The 24,461-nt window shown below is 38.6% G+C and overlaps 2 protein-coding genes across 2 annotated transcripts in view; one reads left to right on the top strand and one right to left on the bottom strand.

Annotated features, from left to right (window-relative positions):
• The window catches only part of LOC113019255 (receptor-type tyrosine-protein phosphatase H-like), a 423,637-nt gene that overhangs the window by 96,639 nt on the left and 302,537 nt on the right, over positions 1-24,461 (top strand).
• Positions 19,617-24,348, bottom strand: LOC113019285 (sarcoplasmic reticulum histidine-rich calcium-binding protein-like). The gene is made up of 6 exons (XM_026162891.1): positions 23,336-24,348; positions 20,625-20,743; positions 20,377-20,448; positions 20,207-20,261; positions 20,078-20,114; positions 19,617-19,982 (listed from the first exon to the last, which is right to left on the bottom strand). Exons 1-6 carry the CDS (start codon positions 24,144-24,146, stop codon positions 19,961-19,963), a joined length of 1,116 nt encoding a protein of 371 aa, XP_026018676.1. The 5' UTR covers positions 24,147-24,348; the 3' UTR covers positions 19,617-19,960.

The following is a 24,461-nucleotide window of genomic DNA, read 5'->3' as shown; positions in this document are numbered from 1 at the left end:
AGGTGGGGGAACTTGCACAATCGGTGGCTGACTAAATACTTTTTTGCTCCACTGTATAATTATATGTATATATTGTACTATTCTTAGTTAGAGTATTGTCTGTCTTGTTAATGTTTGTTTATAATGGAGCACTGTAACAAAAAATGATTTCCCCCAGGGATCAATAAAGTATTCTGATTCTGATGACACTATGACACCTTCCATTTGGCCAAGTAAGCTTGGCACAGACAAGAGCCAAGTCTGAACATTTTCCAGTCCTGCCTTTCGATTATTCATAGATTACGCAAGTACATCACATCTACAAATATTGCACAAACAACAAGATGGAATAGGCACTGACAGTGTATAGCAAATGTTATGAGAAACAAAACAGACACACAACATACATTTTAAACTGAAGCATCTGATTCTTCGTCATCCTCTAGATAATAAATTGGAATCCAGTCAGGTGAGAAGTACAAGTCAGATACCTTTTCCACCCATTATGTGTTTATACACCTCTCTGCATAATGGTTATTATCCTATCTTCATCCACTCATCCCAATCAGTTGCGTCAGATGGCTGCCCCTCCCTGAGCCTGATTCTGCTGGATGTTTCTTCCTATTAAAATGGACTTTTTTCCTTTCCACTGTCGAAAAAAAGCACTTGCTCATAGGGGTCATTTGACTTTTGGGGTTTCTCTGTTTTATCTGTATTATTGTAGGGTCTTCACCTTACAATATAAAGCACCTTGATGCAAACTGTTGTTGTGATTTGGCACTATGTAAATAAAATTTAATTGACATGAACTGTCACTCAGATTTAGGTGTACACTGATCCAGCCATACCAATATTTGTCTAAGAGACAGTACTACACAACAGAAAAAAACATAATAAACACTGGACATAATGAGACTGGTGACATATACAGGGTGGGCCATTTATATGGATACACCATAATAAAATGGGAATGGTTGGTTATAGTAAAGTCCTTTTTGTGGTACATTGGTATATGTGAGGGGGCAAACTCCACCAGATGGGTGGTGACCATGGTGGCCATTTAGAAGTCGGCCATCTTGGATACAACTTTTGTTTTTTCAGTAGGAAGAGGGCCATGTGACACATCAAACTTATTGGTAATGTCACAAGAAAAACAATGGTGTGCTTGGTTTCAACGTAATTTTATTCTTTCATGAGTTATTTACAAGTTTCTGACCACTTATAAAATGTGTTCAATGTGCTGCCCATTGTGTTGGATTGTCAATGCAACCCTCTTCTCCCACTCTTCACACACTGATAGCAACACCGCAGGAGAAATGCCAGCACAGGCATCCAGTATCCGTAGTTTCAGGTGCTGCACATCTCGTATCTTCACACCATAGACAATTACCTTCAGATGACCCCAAAGATAAAAGTCTAAGGGGGTCAGATCGGGAGACTGTTGGCCCATTCAACTGGCCAACGACGACCAATCCACTTTCCAGGAAACTGTTCATCTAGGAATGCTCGGACCTGGCACCCATAATGTGGTGGTGCACCATCTTGCTGGAAAAACTCAGGGAACGTGCCAGCTTCAGTGCATAAAGAGGGAAACACATCATCATGTAGTAATTTCAAATATCCAGTGGCCTTGAGGTTTCCATTGATGAAGAATGGACCCACTATCGTTGTACCCCATATACCACACCAAACCATCACTTTTGTTGTGCCAACAGTCTTGGAGGGATCCATCCAATGTGGGGTTAGTGTCAAACCAATAGCGGTGGTTTTGTTTGTTAACGTCACCATTCACATAAAGGTTTGCCTCATCACTGAACAAAATCTTCTGCGTGAACTGAGGGTCCTGCAAATTCTGTGCGCCGATCTGGGTCATCCTCATTGAGATGCTGCAGCAGCTGGAGTTTGTAAGGGTGCCATTTGTGAGTAGCTAATATCTGCCAAAGGGATGTTCGACTAATGCCACTCTCCAGTGACATGCGGCGAGTGCTACGCTGTGGGCTCTTGCTGAATGAAGCTAGGACAGCCACTGATGTTTCTTCATTAGTGACAGTTTTCTTGCGTCCACATTTTGGCAAATCCAACACTGAACCAGTTTCACAAAACTTAGCAAACAGTTTGCTAACTGTAGCATGGGAGATGGGTGGTCTCGTAGAGTGTCTTGCATTGAAATCTGCTGCAATGACCCAGTTACTGCGTTCCCCAGATATCAACACAATTTTGATCCGCTCCTCACGTGCTAACCTCTTTGACATGTCAACGGCTGTGAACAAAGAGAAACTTGTAAATAACTCATGAAAGAATAACGTTACCAAGTTTGATGTGTCACATGACCCTCTTCCTATTGGAAAAACAAAAGTTGTATCCAAGATGTCCGACTTCTAAATGGCCACCATGGTCACCACCCATCTTGTGGAGTTTGCCCCCACACATATACTAATGTGCCACAAACAGGACTTTAATATCACCAACCATTCCCATTTTATTATGGTGTATCCATATAAATGGCCTACCCTGTATAGTTCATAATGGAAGTGCTGGATAAGAATTCTTTTCTCTAATTTGTTTTTCAGTCCTGGTGGAGTTATGCATTTGCCACATTTTGCATTTTCTCTGGACAGATAAGACATATCAGAGCACTTCCTAGCACTTATTTCTTCTATGGTGCAAAAGGGAAACTTAGATAGATAGCACTTTACTGTTTTATTTCCCTGAACTGACCGATGGCTAGAGCAAGTAGAGCTCAATCAGCATTCCTCCCTCACCACTGAATTACCAAAGTTAAGGTGAGAGTCTTATGCCTAACCCGATGCTTTGGTGGAGCAGAGTGCTTTACTTCTTCCAATTGGTCTTGTTGGTTGTCAGATTAAAGCGATGTTCAGTCGCGTCCTTCACCTGTCCAAGAATTGAGATTTGGGATAGTACAAAATTCCCGAACAGTATTTCAAAATGTAATATTTGCGCATGCAAGCCAAATTCTGGTATGTTAAAGTGATCTGCTCTGACACACTGACGCTCTAAGGAAGGATACAAACAAACAACAATTTCTCTGAGAAGATTAATCTGTCTTGTCCTTGTCCTTTTTTCCTTTTTCTCTTGAGCATTTTTCCTAGTTTTTCTTCTTCTGTCCCTTCCACACATTTAATGCTTTCAGGGGATTTTTCATTTCAGCAAAATCTTCTCTTTTTAAAATTATTTTCTTTACTTTTATCTCTTTTATTATCTAGTTTTTTCTTCTGGCTCCATTTGAGGTCTCAGACTGAAATTTCCTCCTTGTGGGAACCCAAAATGTGTCACTTAAACAAGTTGTAATTTGACCAACCAATCATGCCTCTTAAAAGAATGTGTCACATGTTATTATTCCAGCTCAGACTTCTGAGAGCTCTGGGAACTTTCCACAGCCACTTTCTTTCCTTTTTCAAATACAAAAAAATGTGTATCTGTGAAAACTAACCAATTTAAATGAACTCCACTAACTCTACCCAGAATAGTGGTCAAATATCCAGCCAGAATTATGCCAGAAGCTTTTTGGTGAACGAAAAGTCTCATTTTACCTAATATTAGTGGGGCTGTTATGTACATATATCACCCTGTATGTATACTTTCAACCTTGTCTGAAAAGAGAAAAATGAATTAAAACTTGTGCATCCAATTCTTGTTTTTTAAAGTCATTAAAGATGTATGCTGTACAATCATTCCACCGTGGAAAAATAACAGCTCAAAGGAATCAATAAAAACCCCAAATGACCATGATACTCATGCCCATGATGAGTGCAAGTAAACTTTTTACTACAACAGTACATGCCACTACTGCATGACATTAAATGTTGTCTTTGCTCTCCCATAGTTTGTTTTCTTGTCTTTGACTTTCTAGTCTCTCTTTCCATTCAGCCCAAGTAGTCATGGTATATTGCTGCCCCTCCCTGTGTCTGGCTCTACTGGTGTATTTTTCCATTTAAAGGTGAGTTTTTTTTCCCTTCCCAGGGAAGGAACGAGTACTTTGATTTATTGCCTTTTAAGAAGTGATTACATAAGCACACATTGCACACATGCACAGTGTGTGACTCTGTTTGTTTTCATTTTGGCACAGGCAGCTTTTCTATTTTTTGGTTATTTTTTGTTTTTGTTTTGTTTCATCAACCAGTCAAACCTCTTGGAAGAATGTATTGTACCATAGGTTACTACTTTCACCTTTCCCCTCTGTCAGTGCACCCCAGGGCAGCTGTGGCTACAATGTAGCTTGCCATCACCAGTGTGTGAATGTGTGCGTGAATGACTGAATGTAGTGTAAAGCACTTTGGGGTCCTTAGAGACTAAGTAAAGCGCTATACAAATGCAGGCCATTTCAGTCCATTGCTTGCTTAGAGTTGCTCTTGTAATTTTCCCCTGGAAGTCCCTGCTAATGTTTTCTCATTTCTTCCCATTTTTTCTCATGCCCAGAACATCCTTTTTCTAGGTTTGTGAATATAGTTGAAAATGCTAACTCAGACTACTTTCTAAGAAGATTTTTGAGCAGAATACTCATCCTGGTTTTTAGAAACAAATCCTGTGTAATTATGAAGTTAAAACAGAAGTCGAGAAAATGTTTATTTTGGGGAAAAAGAGGATTTGTTCTTCTAGTTGCGTTTTGTGCTTGTATGCATGTATCTGATGTGATATGTTGCTGTTGTTCCTGCATCACCATAATAATGCTGGTCCAGGATTATCATTTCAACTGACCAACCACGGGGGAAAGAAATAAATCATTTTGCTTGCATAAAACCCCAGAACAAAGAGTTAGGTTTGCTGTTACCCACGTTCAAGTTGCTCGTGCTGGTTTGCTATTGATTGTATTTAAAAGCATTCGCTGTCTTCTTGGGTAATGCTAACTGAATGCTCAGACTTTGTCATTTGTCAGTTGCAATGTTTATCCTGGTTCAGCAGTTATGATGACATAAAACACAACACCAACACAAAGATATCAGATCATAATACATACCAGTCATTACATATGGAAGCAATCGATGCACTTTTAGCACATACAGAGATTGTGATGAATGATGTTTAAATAGAAGAAGTGTGTAAAACTATATTTCTGGAAATGGTAATGTTGGAACGGCCCATACAAGCAATGTAAAAATATTAAATATTAAATCAAAAATCATTAATCATCATTGCTATATTGCTCCCCCAATACTCAAATGTATGACCTACTCTGAGAGGGCTTGGGGAAACATAAAACTAATACTAATCCAATTTATATTTAAAAGAAAGCTATAATAAATGGATCAGATCGTCATGAACAAAGCAGCTGAATATTCATGAAATTGCATGCCTTAAAGTTTTACGATTTTGTTTAACTCAGCACTACACTGATATTGTACAAAGGACAAAATGATCTCCTTCCAAACTATATCCAGAGATTGTTTGAAATTAGAGGAGAAAAATATATCATATGTAAATATGTGATTATTGCTCAAATGAAAAATCTGTGGGGTGAACTTCTAGAGTGATTGTGATGAGGAATTAAGATTGCATTGTTCATCATGTAAATTTTTAAAAATGTTTCAAAATCAGGTGGTAAAGAAATCTAAAAACGAGATGCAATATGAATTCCATTGTATACTGTATGAAACTTTTGTTTTTCTCCCAGTTCAATATCAGTTGTTCAGTGAAATATTTGTTTGGTGAAATCTAGTTAACCATTGAAATTATGTTGTAAGTATGTAGGTATATGAGGCTTCAGTTGGTAATTCATTTGTGTTCTTCCCATTTAATTTAATCCCCGACTGTCAGTATTTACTTATTTATTTATACAACCTCACATTTTGTTGTTTTCAAAAAGAAAGGACTGAAGTTTACACACACACACACACACACACACACACACACACACACACACACACACACACACACACACACACACACACACACACACACACACACACACACACACACACACCTCAAGTCCAGAGGGGTCAGCTGAATGGGAAGGAGAAGATCTGGTCAGTTATCACCTACGCCCTGCCGGTGATCATATATCCCCTGCTGGGATAATAACCTAGCCAAAGGAGAATATAGAAACCACTGAAATCAAGACAAGGAAGCTCCTTATGGAGGCTTTCACACTAAATCAAGCACCCCGAGCGCTGTCTAAGATGGGACAATGAACATCGCCCTTATGAAGTCAGTCACTGTACAAAAAAGGTTATGCTCAATGTTAAAAGTAATGCAATTGAATAGAGGTTTGACAGATTATCTATTATCTATGTCTATGTAACATGCTCCACCTAGACTGGTTCCTGATCAACTGTAATTTTTGCTGACAGTAAAATCAAACTGACAAAAGATACCACTCCCACATTGCTCTCTTTTGGCTGACATACTAATCCTGCTGTCACTATCTAGTATCTACAGAGGTCATTTTAGTCATGCAAGTAGATGCTTCCTATTAACAGAATGAGCATTAGTCATAATCATTGTTAACAGGTACCTCTATTAGAGCACCTTCCATCAAAGCACTTCTTACTCTGTTGACTTATCTTGAAAAAGTAACTTAAGGTCAGTCAGATTTACAGTATGCTTAGCATGCTCCAGGAAGTACTGTGCCTTCTACCATAGCTGGTGAACAATGTACTGCTGTAATGACCTAATGCAAGAAAACAACAAAGCAGCTTAATTGGAGTAAGTTACCTGTACCTCAGTGTCATAGCTTAATTGTTTAACTTACATTTGATATACTGTGCATGTGTTTTTATCCAGAGTGACATAAAACCGTGTATTGTAATGATTAAAAAAATAGATAAATGTATCAGATTCACATTAACATAGCAATATGGATCCATCCTGCCTTGTTTTAATTGTTCAGGCTGATGTTGGTGGTGTAATATTGCAAGGAGATTACAGGATGATGGTATCATGAAAAACTAAGGCCTGTAGCTTTACACAAGAATCACACATTACAATTTCAGACAAGTGTTGTTTTAATTTAAACTGGCTACAAGAAAACATTTTCCACTGCTAAAGCACAAGATCATTTAATTAAAAAATATATTTTTCTTTGCTTTTTGTATAGCAAACACACAAGATGACCACCTATACTCAAAACATACTCATGTTTTTAATTAGTGATTGACTTTTTTATTTTTCTTATAAGATATGTTTTGCTGAAGCAAAGCAAACAGCTATTTTATAGCAAGCGCAGAATTATTTTTGTTTGGCAACCTAGTTTCAAGGTTTAATATCATGCCAGCTTGACATTAATCCCCTCAAAGTTTAATAAGCAGCATTTCTGGTCAACCATTATAATGATATACATATAGTACATATAAAGTACATATTCAAATCTCATCAATGAAAAACCACTTTCCAAGCTAACATATAAAGAAATTAATAAGTGCAGTACAATATATATTTTTCACAGCAGTTCATCACAGGTCCAAATTATATAAAATAGACACAGAGGCATGCCAGCAGCAGAAGACATAAGAGAGGTCGAGAAGCACTGGATGCAGATTCACTGGTCCCGTGGCCACTGGCAGGGGCTGTGTGGGCCGATAGACATTGAAATATCCTGTTTGCTTGGGGAACATCTTGATCTAGTGGATAAGAATGAAAGAAATCCTTTGGGACACATTTAAATATTCACTTGAAAAAAGTCATATCATTATTTGATGTATATGTTCCTGCACTGGAATGCACGCTCTGGTTTATTGTTGCAGAAGTGTAGCCTGTAATCTGCTAGCTGTTGAAGCCTGTCATGGATGTCTCATAAGAGTTGATGAAGAGGTGAAATCACGTGATACATGTACAGATTGCCAAAGATTATGTTGAACTGTTGAAGACAGTCACATGTTTTTCCTCTTCCTGCCCAACACTGATTAGTGATATACTGAGAGCAGCTGATTTCACAGATAACTGAAAGTGTCATTCACACCAGAGGAAACTGAGCAGGTGAACTGCTTACATTTGAGTGTACTCTGTCATAGATTATTGTGCTGTGATGTATTTTTACCATTACTCTAGCATTAATAAAAATTATTGCATCTTTTTTTACAATAGTGCAATGACAAAAGTGTTATTTTTACATTTTTCATGCTGGTATTGAGAGGTGCTTTGCTTTTAACTGTGTGTCGTTAAGGTTGACTATCACAATAATACTTGATCTTGGTCATTGAATTTGTCTTTTGTGGAGACTTGATATGCATTTACTTGATAACTGTGCATTACAGTTATCATCACTCTCTCAGTGATGCTACAGTGATGTTTGCTTCAGTGAGTTTGGGTACCAAGGAAGAGTTTGGACCCGGATTACTAATGACAACAGACTTAAGTGCCTGACCAGAATATCAAATGAAATGCACATTGCTGACTCTCTGTGATCAGTATTATTACTCATTATTTCAAGTTTATTCATTATTTCAAGCTGTTGGCTCAAATGTTTAAAATGTCTGTGTCACAATTCATGTTCTGAGCCTTCAATACCAAGGGAATACAGTCATTTTAATCACTGTACATAGGTATGTCAGCCATGTATATTATCATTCCCATTTTGCTTCATCTGTATGGCATACCATACAAAGGTCTCAAGGCTAGCAAATTACCTTTTTAAAATGGATGATGGGTAAAACTTACCAGGTTTAAGTCCACATTGACTGACTCTTTAAAGACTGTCCAGACAACTGCTTGGTTGCATAAAGGTGTGGTTAGGGAGCCACTGTAGCGGTAGTAGTCATGCCGGTTCACATTGCCAAGCAAGTCATCAATGGAGATCTCATATGTGACCATCACTGTTGTGCCTACAATGAAGCAAAGATGCACAACATGTGGTGATCTGCTTGGGCCCTGATTCAGAAGTTTGCTTTCCTGTTCAACAAAGCACATGTGTGCTCACTGATATTGTGTATCTTTGAGAGATAGCTGGTCAGGTTTTCCAGAAGTCTGTGTTAGATGTTGGTGCTGATGTAGGATGTGTCTATCGAGACAGTTATATTGGATAATTAGAAAGAAACTCAAATATATGGGTTGTAGTTTAACAAAGCTAAAATAAAAACTGACAAAAAAACAGAAACTTACTGTTCCTGATCCAGTACTCCCATGAGAGCTGCTCAAAGTGCTCCCATGAGAGGTGCTCTTGGTAGTAGGGATAGACTGGAAAATCGACATTAAGAGAAACTTTTAACCCACAACTCACAAAATGATATTGGAAATAACAGCAAGCTTTCTTTATAGACCTAACAATCGCTTCAGGCTTTTTTGAAAGCCTTGATTGAGTTTAAAAATCAATCAAGTGATTAATTTAAAAAAAATAACATATCATACAGAAGTATATTATTTTTTACGTGACTTTTTAAAATCACAAAGATGCTCATCACTTCTGTAGCTTAAAGCATCTCAGATAATGACTGCATAATTATGACCACAGTTTTTGTCTGACATTGATAATGCAAAGTATTTAGGAAAATGATTAATCATCTTTATTTTCACAAGTATTTCCCCATGAAAAGACAGTTGAAGTGTTTATTAAAAATATGACTTCAAAGCGAGCCATATGTTAATATTGCTAATGCCAGAGATTTGTATATTTTGTGTATTTGAGAGATGTTATTTCACTTATCTCAGATTTGTGTGGAATTCTAATGATCAAATATAGAGTGCAAAAAAGTTTTTTCTCCTTTAACTATTAGGAATGGATTCCCATCTGTGATATTACAACTGTCATCAGCCGCCAGCATGAACTGCACTGTTAATCAGATAACTCTAAGACGATGACACTGAGTGTCTGAGACAGTGATCACATAACTTGGTGCGTAGGACAGGTAGAAATAGAAACTATTTTGTCTTACTTATTTTCTTCTGCCCTGTTCACATTGTAGATCCCTTCAGAAATTCGAGTGTAGTGCAGATTTAGCTTTCTTTGAAATACATGGAATGTGTATCATAAGCCAAGTGTTTGACAACCAATATAGCATATATACTACTGTTAACAGCTTAACTTCCCCAGGTTTTACCTCAATAAAGACTCCCAACATTGCCAAGCCATCCGGTGCCTGTAGTGCCTCATCCAGGGTTAAATCCTTTCTCTTGCTTACAATGTGCATCTGGACAAAAGACCAACTTAATGGCATGGAATATAAACAGGCTAGGTGTTTGGGGAAAATGCTGCAGATGCTTAATCTTTGTCACTACCTCCATTGGGTATCTTTTTGAGTCCACAGTATGCTCTGAGCCTTCAGACGTATCTGATGTGTCACCCCAGTGGAAGTGGAACTGTAGGATGGTATAGTCATGGCCCAAACCTCCTCCTGACTCCTCCACCAAATTTTCCACCAGTACACACTTCACTGGCAGTTGTTTGACAACACAAGAAAAGAATACTACAAACATACTCTTTTGATTTAGTTGAAGAAGATTGGCATAATAATAATGTAAGATGCTGTAATAATGTAAATAAGAACCTTTATATTAACCATGTCCAAAACAATTGCGAATGATTAAAAAAAAACCCTTCAAACTTGAATGGCCTGTGTTGGTGATGTACTTGATAGCGTGGTTGTTATCAAAATGTTTAAATACAAAGGCATCAAGATGGCTGTCCGGCACAGCATTGTTTTTGTCAATGTTGATGGGTGACTGGTGTGTACTGCTACAGTGGGAGCCAGGCAGAAGCTGCCAAGAAGGTGGAGTGTCAGCTATTTGCAGGAAACATTTTCAGTCAAAATCCTGATCTCAGAGTATTTTCAGTATAAAACTCTCCTGATAAATGTGCTGATACATACCACAGTGATGTGGATGATAACACCATGCATCTGAAGAATGGAAAAAGAGTCATATATGTAATGTGCCAAATCAAAGTCATAAAAATGTATCAATCATTTATGTTTTTTTCCAATTTACAGGAAGGTAGAGGAGTTCCAGGGGAGGCATACACATTACGTTCGTGCAGAGGTTGTGTAGGTCGGTAGATATTATTCAGGTGTGTTTCCATGGGAAACTTCTTAATCTAAGAACAGATTACCAAAGGCTAGGTTAAGGTTAACATCAGCTAGCGCCCTGGCAGCACAGACATACACTCCCTAAAGCAGTGACTGTGACTGAAAAAGCCTTGCTCATTCAGAAAGCCTGTACTTTTTTGTAAGAACAAGGAAACATACCATTAAAAAAAATCACAATAGCACATAGAAAATGTATCAAATGTTTTACATAGAAAATATACAATTTTAAGGGAAAAAAAAAGTTCATTTTAAATTTGATGACAGCAACAAATCAAAATCTAGACTCAAGGCAGACCACAGCACCCAGACTCTTTTTTAAGACTCCAAGCTGCTGTAATAGATTCAGTATATAGTTCTATATAGTATATGGAAATATGCAAGGCCTTCACTGGAAAAGATGTTGTCCAGATGGGAAAATATGTCACTTTTTTAAACATGTGTGATTTCTCCAGATTATCCAGATCTTTTGATGACATTATGCACTGTAGATGACGAGATATTTAAATATCTCCCAGTGTTATGGAGAAGAACATTACTGAGATATTAAACTGGTTTTTGGTGAGCATCTGCCAATATTTGCTTCTGAGCAACTCTGTCTGTCAAAGATATTCTTTTTATATGTATTCTAATCACCTGTTTCTATTTAACCTAGCAGCAAAATCCTTTTCCAGCTGTTTGCTTGTAGTACCATATACTTTTTGCCTTTTGATGATGATGAGATGAGATAGTCTTTATTTGTCAGTTGCAGGTCATTTGCCCACAACCAAGATGACAGACCTTGCCGACCGTACATACAATACAAACATCACAATGGGGAGACAGGTCAGGCTAGGTAGTGAGGAAAAAAAACATCAAAATGTGCAACACAGAAGGATAATACAGGAATGCACAGGTATCAACACACCATAACACAATAAACACAGACAAGCAACATGGGAAAGTGTTCCAGTGTGTACATCTGATCTGGGACCGCTGCAATCTTTTGACTGCGCCTCCAGCTGACCCGATGTCCACATCAGAGGGGAGGTAAGCGTTGGAGGTGGTGTTGGATAGGGAGGGTGATGTGTCAGTGAGTGATCAGTATAGTGCGTGTCCATAGTTCAGCTGAGACAGTGTCCTTCGCCCCGCCAGGCTAAGTAAACAGTCTTCCAGCCAACCCAGGTGGCCTTGCATGGAATGGGAAGGAACAGACTCAACACAGTCGTTATCAGGGAGTTTTTGTTCGGCTCCAGCCTTGAGCCCACAGCTGGCGCCGAAGGGGTAGCCGGATTATGATGGTAATTTTTCTTTTGCAAACAACTCATGAGAATTTCAAGCTGTTTTTAATACTCCGACACTGGTCTCTCAATCTCCCGTTAATAGCTGCGAGTTTCTCCGTGATGTTATTAGCAGTCGATTCTGTGGTCTTGTCACTCTTTTTGCTCACATAGCAGATTCTGAGACCTCACAACTGCAGCCAACTGATCCGAGATGTAGCTTCCGCCCAGAGATGTTGTTCTGAGTTGATTCTTTCCTCATGTAATCCAACATACATACGCTCAAAGGTGTTATTCTGAGCATTCACTGCAGTCGTAAGCGCCTCCAAGCTCTTAACCATGCTGCCTTCAGTGAGCCCTTTCTGAGAAGTCGCATCTGTCGTTTCAATCCCAGCGGGCAGCCTTGTGGGGGTTTGAACAGCCAGTTCTGCTCTCTTAATTCTCCGATAAGCCAGGGCCAAGCCAGCTCCGATCAGCCAGAACCCTGTTATCATGGTTCCGAATAGGTAGATATCTTCAGCGTCCTCGATCGACAGTCCCGCCAGGCACACGATCCTCTGCCACCCGTCCATCGTGTATCCGACAGGGAAAGTCCCTCCAGGGCACTCGGGTTCTCCCGAGCCCAGACTTCTCGTTAAAGGGTGTCAATAGCATTCAGAGACCAGTTGATCAAATCCATAATTCTCTTTTAGGTTTTAGACACAGACTGTGAGAGGGTGTTCCAGGGAAAGTAATACAAAAAAGACACGAGACTAGACAAGGACATAAGAACTAGCAGGGAAGATAAGGGAGAGGAGAAAAAGTGTGTCCGCCTCCTCCGAGAGCCAAAGAAAGATTCAAATTGGGATGTTGCCGTCATCCCAATTTGATTGACTGACGTTGTTGCCATCAAATTAAAAAACTGTACGCACACATGTCCTCTGAGTGTTTTAAGAGATTTTTATACTGGTTGATCCTTTAAGTTAAATTCAAAGAGTCATGCATCTGCTGAGCCACCAGACAAGTCTAGGGCTTACATAGACATATGTGCGCCTCACTATCTGCAGTTGGCTGGTAAATAATCAGGTAGATAAGTTGAAAAGAAAGACTTCACTTGTCATTCTGTTACTTTTGCATGACTCGGAATTATCTGTTTATCCCACACAGTCACGTGCCGTTTGCGCAACATTTTCACTTGTTGACAGAGTCAACAGAAAAAGACATAAATAAAAAGGCATGATTATCAAACACAATAATCAAGCAGACACCAGCATGTACCAGTATGCTCCATCGGTATGTCACCAGTAAGTCTAGAGCTGCATGTCTGCACATTTCAGTGATTGCTTCTGCAACTGTTTGTAAATCCAACACAAACAGAAGGATTCCATTTGCCATGAGTCATTTACTGGTCGAGCTATTCAGTAGGATTAGCAGTAATTAAATAATTAAATAATTTCTAATCCACATTAATTAATATAAGAAGCTTTCTTTTCAGCATTTTCTCATATCATATATATTTGTTTGTTTGTTGTGTTGTGTTAAAAGGAGGAAGAGAACATTCATATTTGCAAATCCCCTTAAATTCACTAAACACAATCTTTGCTCCTCTTATGCTAAAGAGAACTCACCAGTTCACTGTTGGTGTGGATTGGCTCATGAAAGATTGTCCACACGACTGCTTCGTTGCAAGCAGGCGTTGTCAGGGAACCCATGTATTGGTAGAACTTTGAAACCAGTTTTGTTGCTTATTTAAAAATAGCAGCGTGAAGTCTGGGACATACTGACATTTATGAAAAACCCAAGTACAGCATATCCATCTGGATGCTCCCGGGGGGCAGTGAGATGATCCTTCTGAGTGACTATGTGCATCTGGAAGAGATTCCAACCATTTAACCATTTATAAGGCAAAGCAAAACAAGGAAAAGAAGTTTAGATGTCAAGTGATGAAGAAACATTGTACCTCCATTGGATATCTGTGCTCATCGACTGTGTGCTCTGAACCCGGATGATTTCCATCACCCCAGTGAAAGTGAAACTGAAGTCCTGTATATGTTCCACTAAGTCCACCTCCACTCACTTTAACTTCATTTCCTTTCAATGTGCACTCCACTACAAATGGGTGTAACATGGAAAACTTTGATAAACATATTTAATTATGACAGAGATGAAGCCTTTCTTAATTTCTACAACATACTACAAACAGGATATTTGCTATTACACAGTGGTAGAAAATACTTAAATCCTTTTCTCAACCAAATGTATACAATGCATTTTAATATTCAGTATTAGCAGTAAAGTATCTCAAAAATTAAATGAAGTAAAACGTGAGTTTTTGTACCTGTATGTCCATTGTTCATAATTGACGTGAAGACATCCTTAGAGTTGAAACCATTGAGGTTGAAGTTTCCCAGGTTAGGGTCAGTCGTTACATTTTTGGTCACAATATCAATAGGGGACATCTTTGATCCTCCACAAAAACTGTTAGTCAGGTTTTTCCACTTAGTGTGTGAGCTGTAAAATTGAGATGCAGACTAAATACCAAAGTCAACCAAATATGATGAAAATCATTCATTCAGATGTTTATCAGATAATTAGCACAGCCTTGATAACAACAATCACTTGCAGTGGCTGAAATGGAAATACAGCAAATATGAGCCTTGAGTAATGCTCATTCATATCCTGGATAAACTGCTTCTTGTTTGTATAAACATGTAAGAGTGACATGAGGGAGAAAGTGAAGCATGACATGTCTATTTTCAACACAAGTGGAAAAGGATGATGGTAATCATTATAAAAGTAAAACTAACGCATTTTACTCACCACATGCTGCCAAAGGCCAGAAACCCAGGTACAGGGTGAGAGTGGGATAATACATCTTCAGGGTGAAAAGAAAATCAATCATCAATAAAAAAAAAAAATCCATTTGCTCTAGATTTTATATTTTGAGAAAGAGAAAGCAGCTCTGTTATGCTCTCATTGATAGCTAGTTACTACTTAGTAATGAAGGCCTGCTGTTAATGCTAGTTTGCAGCTTTCTATAGGGCCAGTGAAAATTCTGTGTTTTTTTTATTCAGCTGCTTCAAGCGTGGACTGTGAATCATCCAGTATTATAGTACATAACAGTCCATCTCGGAACTGAAACCCAATTAAGTGCCTTAAGACAGAATAAAGTGAAGAATGTGCATCACAAAAATCTCAAATGATCACTTGGATAAGATTTGTGATCCTCATTTCTTACAAAACTCCATGAAGAAGCTTTCAAGATCAGACAAGCTGATTATATTACTGTACTCATTGTTGAAATTTTGACAAACCGTTCCATCTTTACTCTCGCAGTCTCAGGTCTCCAAGGTTTGAAAAGTGATGTGTTGGTTTCAGGTGTCACATTAAAAACTTTTTTCCAAGTCCAATAAGTCCATCAGTGAGAAAGGGGTAACAAACTGCTGCAGTACGCTACAAAATGTATGTATATACTATGCTAATCAATGGGAGGATGCCCACTGTGTTTAAACAATGAACATATATAGGGGAGACACACAACATGGTTGCTGGACTTTTTTCAGAAACATGGTATTCAAAATAGAGGCATCAATAAGAGCACACCAGATAGCTGGTAAAATCAGTATGTATAGCTACATTCATTCTACTCTTTGATATATCACTCAGACACCTATAGAGCACAGGCTCAATGCAAAGGTGAAATAATTGAGCCTGATTTAACCTTAACACTTACAGTGCTTAATAGATAGATTAATTAGACCACCGTCCAAAGCACAGCTGCCTTAAATTAACAATACTGGTAATTATAAACAGAATATTTAATGTTTCTGTAATGGTTAATCCACCAGTATCCACAAACGTTTGAATCAAAATGACATTTTTAAAGACAAAATATGATTATTAATTTTTAAATATACTGTTTTACAAAAGAATGGAGAAAAAAGTAAAGGACATAATTATTATTTTTGTTAAATATGCCAAATCTAAGTTATTTATTCACTCCTGAAGAGAAAAATCAGCTTAAGTGGCTCAATGTGATGTTTGATTAATTTCTGATTTCTCCAAGAAGTTTAGTGTGCCAGCTGCAACTTCAAACCTATTTACTTCAAATTACAACTGAAACTACTCAAATAAAACCAGCAAGAAAACAATATGAAATCATATATTTGCTCCCAGAGGATGGAAGAAGTGAAGAAATGGTGTCCAACAATTGCTTTATAATAAGCAAAATCATCAGACATATTACACAGTTCAGATACTCAGTTCATGAAATGTTTCACAGAAAATAGAAGAACTTTTTGTCGAGTATCACATATTTTTTATTTTTTATAGTCCAGAAAAATCACCCTTAGCATCTATTACTCCTCTGAATAATCTAGACAAAATAAAAGTGAACATATAAGCAGGGTCTTATGCAAAACACTGAATAATGATACACATACCTACAGACAAGTATCTATTTGCAGTCAATACTACAGTGCTCGTGTGACCATCCACAAACTATTATCAAATAAAATAAAACAATTATACACAAAACATTCACAAATCACAGTTAATAATTATTAAATGATTAGTAATTACACTAGTCAGTCAACAGCAGAGACAAATTTATAAAATCCAATAATCAATGTCCATCATTCATATGTCAACTTATTACAAAATATTGTTAGGTAAAGGTACAGAGATTTGCAGTTTTTTGTATCACACGGGCAGCATGTCTGTTACCTGGTAATGTTTAATGTCACTCAGTCTTGTGTTTGTACACACATCACTTTGGTAAGTGAACCTACTCAACAGGTTTTCTGTCCTTCATGTCCTCACACATTCATCACTATGCTTCATTAGGCCCAGTTCTCTTTGTGTTTATGCAGAACAGAAATACAGCAAACACACAACACCTCCTTTTTCCAAAACATTAAAGACCATGGCGTGTTACGGACTGAACATATATAGGCAAATGAAAGTGACTGTGTGGATCAGAGAGAGACTTGATCTTGACATGAAAACATTTGTGACTTTGACAATTTGTTGCTGTTTGTTGTTGGGTTTTTTTCTCTCTGACAAATGAACAAAATTTGTTTTCTAACTAGCGAGGAATCTCAAAAAGAACACACTATATCTTACCAATTTAGATAAAAATGTATTGTTTTATTTAAAAAATATTATCACATGTAATTTTCTGATGTTTACTTCTGAGTACACTAGATTAATTTTTCCTATTTACTTTGGTTCATTTGTCACAACAAGTAGTGCTTTAAAGCAGCCATGCCTTACCTCTTGGTCTGTGGCAGTCTGTCGACAAAATAAGCACAGTGGTTTTGGTTTGAGCTTAAAGACAACAAACTGCTAACAAAAAAGACATGCATCGCGGGGTCCCTGTTTGATTGACAGGTTTGAATGTTTACTTATTAGAAAAGATTTTTAAAATGTTGGTATCAAGTTTCAGCTTTGATTTGGACCATTTTTCCCTTTTGGTTAATTAATTGTTTTTACAAGTTTCTGTGTATATGGAAGACTAAGTGCCTGAATTACCCCTTGTTTACCAAATCTTTAACCCACAACTTCCCTTTCTGAACCCAATTCTTTATTGTGAACCAATCAGAGTGTAGCAATTGAATCACAGAAGCTAAAGGATGCTCATGGTGCACAAATCAGCTACGCTGAACACATTTTTATCAAAAGAACAACAATATTTACTGGATAATGCAAAAACAGGTAATACAATGTTTTAGCATTAAATTATACTCTAACAGGATGCAAGACAAAAGAACTCAAAAAGGACACAACCTAAGAAATTGCAAATTTTCATAATGTTCATGTTCCTTTTGGCCTCTACTGCAGTCATACATACAGTGGGGCAAAAAAAGTATTTAGTCAGCCACCGATTGTGCAAGTTCCCCCACTTAAAATGATGACAGAGGTCAGTAATTTGCACCAGAGGTACACTTCAACTGTGAGAGACAGAATGTGAAAAAAAAATCCATGAATCCACATGGTAGGATTTGTAAAGAATTTATTCGTAAATCAGGGTGGAAAATAAGTATTTGGTCACCTCAAACAAGGAAAATCTCTGGCTCTCACAGACCTGTAACGTCTTCTGTAAGAAGCTTTTCTGTCCCCCACTCGTTACCTGTATGAATGGCACCTGTTTGAACTCATCTGTATAAAAGACACCTGTCCACGGCCTCAAACAGTCAGACTCCAAACTCCGCCATGGCCAAGACCAAAGAGCTTTCGAAGGACACCAGGAAAAGTATTGTAGACCTGCACCAGACTGGGAAGAGTGAATCTACAATAGGCAAGCAGCTTGGTGTGAAAAAATCAACTGTGGGAGCAATCATCAGAAAATGGAAGACATACAAGACCACTGATAATCTCCCTCGATCTGGGGCTCCACGCAAGATCTCATCCCGTGGGGTCAAAATGATCATGAGAACGGTGAGCAAAGATCCCAGAACCACACGGGGGGACCTGGTGAATGACCTGCAGAGAGCTGGGACCAAAGTAACAAAGGTCACCATCAGTAACACACTACAACGGCAGGGAATCAAATCCCGCAGTGCCAGACGTGTTCCGCTGCTGAAGCCAGTGCATGTCCAGGCCCGTCTGAAGTTTGCCAGAGAGCACATGGATGATACAGCAGAGGATTGGGAGAATGTCATGTGGTCAGATGAAACCAAAGTAGAACTTTTTGGTATAAACTCAACTCGTCGTGTTTGGAGGAAGAAGAATACTGAGTTGCATCCCAAGAACACCATACCTACTGTGAAGCATGGGGGTGGAAACATCATGCTATGGGGCTGTTTTTCTGCCAAGGGGACAGGACGACTGATCCGTGTTAAGGACAGAATGAATGGGGCCATGTATCGTGAGATTTTGAGCCAAAACCTCCTTCCATCAGTGAGAACTTTGAAGATGAAACGAGGCTGGGTCTTCCAACATGACAATGATCCAAAACACACCGCCCGGGCAACAAAGGAGTGGCTCCGTAAGAAGCATTTGAAAGTCCTGGAGTGGCCTAGCCAGTCTCCAGACCTCAACCCCATAGAAAATCTGTGGCGGGAGTTGAAAGTCCGTGTTGCTCGGCGACAGCCCCAAAACATCACTGCTCTCGAGAAGATCTGCATGGAGGAATGGGCCAAAATACCAGCTACTGTGTGTGCAAACCTGGTAAAGACCTATAGTAAACGTTTGACCTCTGTTATTGCCAACAAAGGTTATGTTACAAAGTATTGAGTTGTATTTTTGTTATTGGCCAAATACTTATTTTCCACCCTAATTTACGAATAAATTCTTTACAAATCCTACCATGTGGATTCATTTTTTTTCACATTCTGTCTCTCACAGTTGAAGTGTACCTCTGGTGCAAATTACTGACCTCTGTCATCATTTTAGGTGGGGGAACTTGCACGATCGGTGGCTGACTAAATACTTTTTTGCCCCACTGTATTCCTATAAACACTTCTGCTTTTACCATTTATATGTATTTTATATTTTCTTGTCTGCATGATTCATGTCATGTCAAGTGTGTCAACCTTTATATATCTTTTTATAACAATAAAAAGACAAAAGAAGAGAAAAAGGCAGAAAGAAGAAATCATATTTGCAAAATCTGTGCATACTGTTTTTTTTCTGTTCTTCTTACAAGAGAGCTTTAAGTATGATTTAAAACATAAATATTTCTTTGCTTTTGTTTCATGACAAGCTCATGTTTGATGTGGTGAAGTCAGGGGAGTAGTTTCCCACATAAGGAAATTAACATAATTCTCAGGGAGCTCAGAGCAGAGAGGCAAGAGTCCTGCAAAAACAAAAGCATAACTATGTATAAAGGCAACAGTGCAACAATAACGCATCTAAAAATATCTCTGTGTTTTTAAATGTGAATAGTCTTACTGAAAGAGGGATCCAGTCAGCTCATCAACAAAACCACCTGAAAAGAAATACAACATTTATGTCAAACCAAAGTTAATTAAATCTGTGAACACACATCAGTACCCCCACAGAATCACAACTAGCACTTACCCGGTGTGCAAACTGTGTCACAAAGAATGGGACAAATGTAGCAGGTTGAGCAACCCTGGAAAACAAAACAAACAAAAAGAGAACAGGATTAACATAAAGAGGCACTAGGTGAAACAAAGTGCTGTGTATTATTACAGAAGTTATAATCCTTTTTAAGTCAAGATGCTTGCTTGGCAGTGCTCGCAGTGATCTGACTCATCTCCTTCCTCACACGGGCACTTGGCACAGTCATTAGAGCAATGCTACAAGATGAGAAGGAACCACAAGGTATAGTGATTAACCGTGCATATGGTATATAGTCAGGACTTATAATCATTTGTAGCAGGTTGCTGAAATTATGTAAAACCCAACTCTAATGTGTGATTACTGGGCAGATGTGCAAATAAAATCTGTTATTTCCATGATATGTTTTTTTTACCTCACAAATGGAGCAAACACTACACAACGATCCAGAGTGGAACTGTGGAGTGTCAGCAGCTCCCTCCTCTTCATCTGAGTCACTTTGGTTGTCCTTTGTGTCTTTACCTTCAGACTCATCTGTAAATGGTTCAGGAAATCATCTTTATCGGAAATGTATTTTATTCAGTTCAATTCAGTTTTATTTATAAATGGTCAAATCACAACAACACTTTCCCCAAGACGCTTTATATTGTAAGCTAAAGACGAGGGAAAGCCCCAATAATCAAATGACCCCCTATGAGCAAGTGCTTTGGTGACAGTGGAAAGGAAAATTTCCCTTTTAACAGGAAGAAAGCAGAACTAGGCTCATTCAGCAAATTGCCACAACTGGTTGGGGGTGAGGGCAGGAAGACAGGCCAAGACACGCTGTGGAAGAGAGTCAAGTGTATCTTGTAGAACATTAAATTGTCTATAAAAGAAAAAAAAAGATGATCATAACTCCACGTGTCTTTCTTCATTATTTAACCTCCTCTTTAACATGAAATCACAAAATTAATTTAATGATCTGGATAGCAAAATATCTTTTAGATGCAAACATTAGATATTAGAGTCAGGATTTGTCAAATGTTGCAGTAAGACTGTTAGAATGCTCTGTTACTATATAGCACTGAGACATACATGTGGGGTAGAAAATGCATAGGTAAGTATTTATTATTGTAAATACCCACGGCAATGCTTTTTAGTATCCCTCTCTTTATTACGGTTGCTGTTGCAAACACACGAACGGCTGCAGCTCTACAGCTTCCAGCCGCACAATCATCACCAACAACAACAACTACAGACAGGCATCACAGCTTCTTATTTCGGCGAGGCGTTTTTGCAGATGCAGTGTAGGTGCGTCCATCTCCCCGGCAGCGGCACCGCAGACCATGCCCCGCCAGAATTACAAAAGCAAGTAATGCCATGTAATCATATTTGTCCATTTCATTAGGTACACCTGTTTAATTGCTGTTTAATACAAGGATCGACACCCAGAAAGTATACACAGCGCTTCACTTCTTACACATTTTGTCATTTTACAGCCTTATTTGAAAACGGATTCAATTAATTTTTAACCTCAAAATTCTACATACAATAATGAAAAAGTGAAAGTATATTGCATGAAATTCTTGCAAATTTAATAAAATTGCAAATAAAATACAATAATATAAAATTTAAAGAAGTATTCACAGCCTTTGGTCAATATTTTCTTGAAGCACCTTTGGCAGCAATTACATCTCATAGTTCCTGCTGCCGAAAAACATCCCCACAGCATGATGCTGCCACCATCATGCTTCGCTGTGGTGATGCTATTTGCCAGCTGATGAGCAAGGTCTGTCTTTTACTGAGGAGTGGCTTCTGTCAGGCCACTCTACCATATAGGCCAGACTGGTGGAGCTCTGTCAGAGTTACTATTGGGTTCTTGGTCACTTCCCTGAAAGAGCTCAATTTTCAGTGTCATGTCAAAGACTGTGAATGAATATAATCCGTTTTGGAATAAGTCTGTAACATGACAAAATAATAATAATAATAATAATGGATTGGATTTATATAGTGCTTTTCAAGGCACCCAAAGCGCTTTACAATGCCACTATTCATTCACTCTCACATTCACACACTGGTGGAGGCAAGCTACAGTTGTAGCCACAGCTGCCCTGGGGCAGACTGACATGTGGAACAAGCAAAATGCTGTGAATACTTTCCAGGCGCACTGTATCAAAACCTCAGTATTCACATGGGTTTCCTAATTGCTGTGCTGGTGCTGGAGTAAACCTTATTTACTTGAATTGATTTCAATACATCTTGCAGTAATTTGCAACCTCATTCAACAACACTCATATCTGCAAGTTACTTTAGTTGCTTTTTTGCCATTTTTGCAGTTAACCGCAGACATAACAAGCAACTTTAGGCCATATTGTTTTCTTTTTTAACTACTGAGTCTGTACTAACATCAACCCCCCTGTGACAAGTCCGCTCACTGGCAGCCCAGGTTATGTGTTAGTGACTAACAGTTAGTCAGTCCATCTCTGTACTAACAAGCAATCCAAGAAATGCTTTTCTAGCAAGGTCTGATAACTGCCATTTATTTAGAAGTTACATGACTAACTGTGTAATTCTGTTTGGTGCAATATTTTTTTGTATGTATGACACAGACAGTCTCTTTTTTGTATTATACTTCTGTCATAACCTCATGTGACATGTTTGTTTTACAAAGTAGTCTAAGTAGCTATAGTGTAAACAAAGCTAAAATTCCTACAGGTCCCATTTTTCCATAATATGATTTCTTGTCATTCTTTTTCTAGCATTAAAAGAAATGACTGTGCTTTTAAAATATGCCCTAAACTGTATAGTACCCTCTTTTAGACAAATCTCCATGTATTTAATGTTTGGTGTTTGAAGTCTCAAAAGCTACATTGGCACAACAAATGGAATAGATGGTTTAGATACTGTTGGGTTCCTACCGCACAGATAATCCAGTCTATTTTAGGACTGATATGTATGATGGTGTTCCTAAAGTAACCCCAGTAAGCTGAACAATGTCAGAGAGCTACTGTAGAGTACAGATTCACTCATGGAGTTCTAAGAAAACACATCATTTCTTGTAACTAATATTTAAATACTGCATAATTCAGTATCTAAACTATTAATATGTTTCAAAATGTGTGTGGGTTTAAAAAAAAGTGTTTTCACCATCTTCCTCTTCAGAGTCATCCTCATGTGTATCCTCTTCAGCACTGTCAGCCTCCTCTTCCTTATCTCCTTGAGTTGCTTTATCGTCATCCTCTTCTCTTGGTTCCTCCTCGTCATCTTCCTCATTATCAGCTGGGACTTCCTCAAGAACCTCCTCCTCGCAATCTGCATCTTCATCTACCTCCTGCTCGCCATTCTCATCTGCATCTTCATCCACCTCCTCCTCACCATTCTCATCTGTATCTTCATCCACCTCCTCCTCACCATTCTCATCTGCATCTTCATCCACCTCCTCCTCACCATTCTCATCTGTATCTTCATCCACCTCCTCCTCTTCATCTTCATCTGCTGCATATTCTTCTTCAGATTCTTCCTCTTCTGCATCATCCTCATCAGAAGCCTCACCTTCTTCTTCCTCTTCCTCAACATCTCCTTTCTCCTCAGCATCATCTTCCTCTTCCTTATCAGTCTTGTCATCTTCCTCCTCAGCTTCCTCCTCTGCTGTCTCCTTCTCATCCTCCTGTTCTTTTTCATCTTTTTCTTCTTCCACTTGTTCATCAGTCTCTATCTCATCATCATCTGAGTCTTCATCATCTTTCTCCTCTTCTACATGTTCATCATCTTCCTCAGTGCCATCACCACCCTCAGCTGTTTCAGCTTCTTCAGCCAGAACCTCCTCAGCATTTCTAACGTGGAGGCTTTTCTCCATTTCATTCAAGTCTTGGGCACTTACTACAGCAGAGAACAGCACCTGGGTTGAGCACAGCAGCACAAGCAGGAGCCTTACCACCCAAAGTTTCACAGGTTCCATCTCGGAAGAAATGCAGCTTTGGAACTTGAGGACTGTCTTACTCTTTTCACTCTATTCTTCCACCAAAAACCAAAACAGCCAATGGCTGCTAAAGCCGCAACTGATTTAGGCAGAGTGTTCAGGTCTTTTTCGCAGGCTTCCGAGAGACGGGGTGAAAATAACTGTGCTCACAGAGAGCAGAGTGCCAGCCTTGTGCTGAGAACACAAGAGGACACAGTGAAAATACGACTGTGTGTGCGGTGTAGCTATGTTGCTGTATGTAAGTGAGTGACAGAGGCACATGTCTAAGAAGAATGCTCCTGATGCCCTTAACAC

The sequence above is a fragment of the Astatotilapia calliptera genome, chromosome 3, assembly GCF_900246225.1.
Source record: "Astatotilapia calliptera chromosome 3, fAstCal1.2, whole genome shotgun sequence".
Taxonomy (NCBI): domain Eukaryota; kingdom Metazoa; phylum Chordata; class Actinopteri; order Cichliformes; family Cichlidae; genus Astatotilapia; species Astatotilapia calliptera.
Note: the sequence above shows the minus strand (reverse complement) of the source record. Positions and strands in the feature narration are given on the sequence as shown.

Excerpts from the sequence above, each read along its gene's own strand:
- LOC113019285 (XM_026162891.1), bottom strand. The coding sequence starts at position 24,146 with ATGGAACCTGTGAAACTTTGGGTGGTAAGGCTCCTGCTTGTGCTGCTG. Across the intron at positions 20,449-20,624 it reads GTGTTTGCTCCATTTGTGAG|CATTGCTCTAATGACTGTGC; the intron begins GTAAAAAAAACA and ends CTCATCTTGTAG. Across the intron at positions 20,115-20,206 it reads TGACACAGTTTGCACACCGG|GTGGTTTTGTTGATGAGCTG; the intron begins GTAAGTGCTAGT and ends ATTTCTTTTCAG.